At 48.0% G+C, this 5,231-nt stretch overlaps 1 protein-coding gene across 1 annotated transcript in view; it reads left to right on the plus strand.

Moving 5' to 3' along the window:
* Nucleotides 1–1,691: 1,691 nt before the first annotated feature.
* Nucleotides 1,692–5,231, plus strand: part of T265_09873 (hypothetical protein) — a gene marked incomplete at both ends in the record, with an annotated part of 9,615 nt that continues 6,075 nt past the window's right edge. Inside the window, 6 exons of the mRNA XM_009176078.1 lie at nucleotides 1,692–1,721; nucleotides 1,943–2,117; nucleotides 2,193–2,582; nucleotides 2,664–2,803; nucleotides 4,474–4,590; nucleotides 4,990–5,141. Coding sequence (XP_009174342.1) covers nucleotides 1,692–1,721; nucleotides 1,943–2,117; nucleotides 2,193–2,582; nucleotides 2,664–2,803; nucleotides 4,474–4,590; nucleotides 4,990–5,141 — 1,004 coding nt within the window. The remainder of the gene's footprint in view (nucleotides 1,722–1,942; nucleotides 2,118–2,192; nucleotides 2,583–2,663; nucleotides 2,804–4,473; nucleotides 4,591–4,989; nucleotides 5,142–5,231) is intronic.

Below are 5,231 nucleotides of genomic sequence, written 5' to 3' on the forward strand. Positions count from 1 at the left end.
TTCGGTTATTGGGACGGCTAGCCTCTGGACACCATCTCTGTTGTCTCACACATAACTAAGACCTCGGGCCACTTACTGAATGCATTGGCTACATTAAGGTAACTTCGCCCGTTTATTGGTCCGGCGGATTCCACACGGGTATGCGATCATGGTTTTTTCGAATGTGGACAAGGCTTTCGTGACTGCCGTTTGCCTAATTTCTGGTAGCTGCGCATCGGAAGCATTTCAGACATGCTTAATCCATATACTCCTTTATATACCCACCGGGGGGGGGAGTAGCTGGGTGGTTAGAGCGCAATTTACTGACTGGGACGTCCGTGATTCAATCATCATCGACAGCATGACATCAGTGTTCAACACCGATGCTTCACTGCCGTACTCCGTGGTTCAAACCCGACCTCTGCCTCACGACTTCCCCCACTCAGGCTTGGGCAACCTGGCAGTATCCCAGCCTTCGTGCTTTTTTCTGGTAGCACCGAAAGAGTGCTACGGCTGAACGTTTTTTTGTTTTTCTGGCCCGGCTTGCCAAGTTTATTGTTGCGATTATGGTGAAATTGGAGTTCTCAGTTTATTTCTGGCATTCTGAGATTATTCTTACTGCGCTTCCTGACACAACCTGATAGCTGTGGCATCCAAGGTGCTTTCTGATATTATTTTTACAGGTTAATCGATTACTGAAAAAAGCAGAATCACTCGCCGGGAATGCGTCGACCGTATATTTACCTTCGGACATTTTCTAGAACAGCGTCACTCATATCTCCCAAAATAGTCGCCTTTCCTTATCCGAAGGCTGCTTTTCACTGTCAGTCGTCAGAACTTTTTTACGGTTCTCGACAATCAACGGTGTTTTTTTTCACGAAGAGACCGGAACTTACCATGGTGTGACGGTTTGTGTGCCTTCTTGACCCTTTGAGCTATGCTCTATGGCATCTGTGGTAATCAATCTCACATACCATTTTGTTCGGAGCTCTAAACAACACAGTCTCCTGGCCCTCCGGGTTGGAGTTTCTAAATTGTGTGGCATCTTGTACTATGTACTATGCATTTCCCACACAATATCGCTGCCTTATGCCCAGACTTTTGAGCCTAAGGCTTTTATCGGGTACCCTGATTGTTCTTCTGACTTTCCTCCCACTTGCAGACTCCGGCTGTGTGCCTTTGGTGACGCGGAGGACGCCGCAGCTCTAATTGCCGGCTTGGGCATTGCATTGAACGTTCGAGCAGAAGTGGCTCTACTTGGATGGACACCTTTTGCTAGTCACCTCTGCATGTTTCGGTTGGTAACGTGTTTTTGTTTGACGAGAAATGGAGCGCAGCGGCAAAGACTCAGGGCCTAGAAGCTATGCTTTATTTGTCCAAAACTGCAAGTCCAAATAGACTTCATCACCGTCAGCCACCGGTGGTGAGGGTCAATCAGTGCCTGCCGCTCGTTCTTGAATACCAGTGTGGATTCCGACCATGCACTTTTCCGCTGCTGTTTTTGATTGCTCTTTTCAGGCCCACGCGAAACACACTTCGTTTATCCGTTGAGAATATAGTGGAGCCAGAAATCAAAAGAATCTAGCACAACCGCTCCTCGAACACCTAGAGTCGGTCCAAAGTCAAATATTCATAGCCAGTGGGAACACATCCAAAGTGCTACTCAAACCTGTGTTGTGTACAACGCCGGATAGAGTGCAACGACAATCAGAATGACAATGGAAACGACCGAGGGCCCGAAAGTTAGGCTTTATTCATGAAAAACTTTGACACTGAGAGCTGAAAACGGAAGAAAGTGATTTAGCAATAAATTATGAAGCGTTTAAAAACAGAGCAAATATACAACAAGCTGAAACCTGCGTTTTCGGTTCAACCCAGCCAACCTTATACAAAGATCGGAACTCTGATAGGGCAGTGGCTTTGCTGGAGGCCGACCACAGATTTCTCGTGACCGCAACCACAGCGCAACACCACATATCATCCGACACCAGGTGAAATTGAATGTCCATGCGGACTAAGGGGCTTGAAGGACTCAAGAAGCCGAAGAATTGGATGGCGCGAAAAATGTCCGGAACGTCCATGGGATGTTATACTTGATTCGTTTGGTCCTCTGCTCCGGGGGCGAGATGGACCGAGTGGTTAGAGCGCGAATTTACTGACCGGAAGGTCGGTGGTTCGAACCCGACCTCTGCCACTCGACTTCCCCTGTCTAGGCTTGGGCAACCTGGCAGTATCCCAGCCCTCGTGCCTCCTTCGTGTGGCATGGCAGGTAGGCACCGAAAGGGGGCTACAGCTGGACGACTTTTATTTTATCGATTCTGCTCCTCTGAAGCCTCATTTCAGCGAAACTATCAGGGACCAGGATGACTCTCTGATACCTAGCAAAGGAGAACATTTGAACCATTGGACAACATTCGGAATCATTACTTTGAGAATAGTTGGTCACCCGCTACCTCAACTTCTGAATGCTAGCCTTCATCAGAAAGGTAGACTGAATATGGAGTCGCCTTCAACCTCAAAGGTGCCCGAGGGTATATCTCTACTCAAAGGTCATCATGCTGCTGTTAGTGACGGTCGTCCATTAGCCCTGTTCAGCGCTGGTAGTGACTATCTAGCTTATTTGGGCCTATCTGGGAGAAAGAACCATCTCGGACAACGGGAGTGTATCAACAATACTACCAAAGTAACTACGGTTGTAACCAGGCTTCTGTCATCTCTAAATGTTGGTCCCCTTACACAGGCACGCGAGTTTTCGATCCGTGAGCATCAGTTGGGTTTCTGTCACGGTAGTGGCTGCGTCGATCATATCTTCACACTCCGTCAGGTGTTAGATCAACGTCATATGTACAGATAACCCACAATCTTGGTGTAAGTTGGCTTCAGGCGCGCCTTCGATTCCGTCTTGTAGTCAGTGCTGTTAACCACGCTCTTTCAACACACTTGTCCTAGGTGTTTGTGAGCATATCCCGTGCAGATGATGTTAGGCGTCTTCAGTCTTTTGACTACTGATGCCTCAGAAGTATTGCTGGTGTAGAATAGCAGAGATAATTATAAAACGGGTATTTGGTCTTGCGGTGGGTACTTCAAAACAAACATCAAAAAACATCCAGCACCAATAGCTTCATCGGATTGGCTATGTGCTACGCTGCCTGAACGCCACCCACCTAGACGAGTTTTGTTCTTCGTGCCTCCTTCCGAATGGTGCGAGCCGCGGGGTGAACAGCGTACGACTTGGTGGAAGGGCTTGAAAGAGGTCAAGGGGAGTTTTGGTGTTTATGGCGCGAAGCATCTTCCATAATGGGGTCCTTGTCACACCCTCCGTGTGTTTGCCTAGAGACGTTACAGGGAATGGTAACTGATCGATATCAATGGCGTTCGTGATGCCTGTTTAAGCGTTTGAAGGTGTAGGCAACTAAAATGCTTGAGATAGGCAGGCAGCAGATCCCCTCACCTATCCACCCTCTCTTCCTTTCATTCTAACGCTTTTCTATATGATTACATTAACCTTGTGGTTGTGCGGCAGTGGATCGTAAGCATCAATACTGATGTCGCCCTCTCTGATCTTACTGATGATGTTCTCACTTCCGACTTTTTATTCTTGAGAAGAACGCTATGTACAAACATCTATGGGCTCTCATGGTTATACAGCAGTCTTTCGCCTGAGTTTATCGCATCTAGTGGCGTGATATAATATTGCCCTCTCCCAACACCTGGATATTGTTGTTGACGTGCCGCTTGGAATTTCGCTTACCACCGGACTCCTGGGAATTGAAATGTTCCTGGAGCGTTTGCCCGGTACGTAGATGATTACGTGGTTCTTGACAATAATAATGACAATAACACCGGCTCGGCTGTGACATCTTTGCAGTGATCAAATGCCACCCCACCTTAAGGCAACATGAGGTCCGGGATTCCACCAGGTTGTCCAAGCCTAGACAGGATCAGTTGGTATGTCGAGGTTGGATCAGTTAATTGGCACTTTAACCACAGCCCTCTCGGTCTGTCTTTGGTTAGGAGGTGCAAGCCATTTTAGTTAACCTGAGTAATTCTGTCGCGTTGTTTAGTACCCTACAATGTAAAGGACTGGGTCAGGTCAAACCCGAACCTCATACTTACGGACCAGCCAGTCGACGTGGTAGATACATTTATCCACTTGAGCAGTTTTACGCCTTCCAGTGTGTATCCTGGAAATGGGATCACTTCTCTGGAAGGTCGGAGCAACTTTCGCCACCCTCTAACACGTCGCACCGACGTGATGTCAGTTTGCCTGTCAAGGGTAGAACGCACACTGAGGAAGTGCGATTCATACCACCGTACGTACCATACTCATGACTGCAAACAGAGGACTTACGGAACTCTCGGTGTTTGAAGGTTGGTGTCTCTGAAGCATTGGTCGGGTGAAACTGGAACGTGAATTAGCAATATCAATTTACGCCAGACGGTTTTAGGGAAAAGGAACTCCCCTACGTTGGACGAGCTACTCACGTCCCATAGGTTACGTTGGTTAGGACATACCTGAGGACCGCCTGCTTGTCAGAGCTCTTTCCACCCAGCCCTGTGCTGTATGGAAATGACCGAGAGGCGGCAGTGTATGATGTGGCGACGAAGTACGTAAATGAGACGACAAATGCTGCCTCCTGTATGTGGACCTCTGGACTCAACTCTCTAGTGCCTAATGACACTGGCAGACGTGGCAGTCAGTGGATCCCTGCACGAAAGCTGTCGCCTTCAGCATGTAGCTGTCCAGCTTTCCTGCTCTTCAGTTATCTAGGCTGATTCAACGTCAACTAGCCGGTTGCGATCGTCTCCAGTGTCTGGCTATGTTTACCATGCTTTCCTAATTCCCGTGGATCTAAACTGCAGTATAAAGCTGATAAAAACCTGTTGACTGACTGACGTATCCCGAATCTGTTTATACTTGACAACCTATCGAACTAAGTTTACGAGCTTCTGGATTCCTACTGATGTACAAGCCTTTTGAATCTATCCAGCCATGTGCCCGTGCAGTAGACTCGATATTGGATTATTCCGAGCGGGGCTCAATCGCTTAATGGTCAGAGCACGAATTTACTGACTGGAAGGTCCTTGGTTCGAACCCGATCTCTATCTCTCGACTTCCTCTGTCTAGGCTTCGGCAACTTGGCAGTGCTTTCTCGGCCCTCGTGCTTTCTCTGGATGACATAGCAGTTAGGCACCGAAAGGGCGCTACAGCTGAACGATTTTTATTTTCACGATTCATCATCATCATCATC

Source organism: Opisthorchis viverrini (assembly GCF_000715545.1).
Source record: "Opisthorchis viverrini unplaced genomic scaffold opera_v5_312, whole genome shotgun sequence".
NCBI lineage: Eukaryota > Metazoa > Platyhelminthes > Trematoda > Opisthorchiida > Opisthorchiidae > Opisthorchis > Opisthorchis viverrini.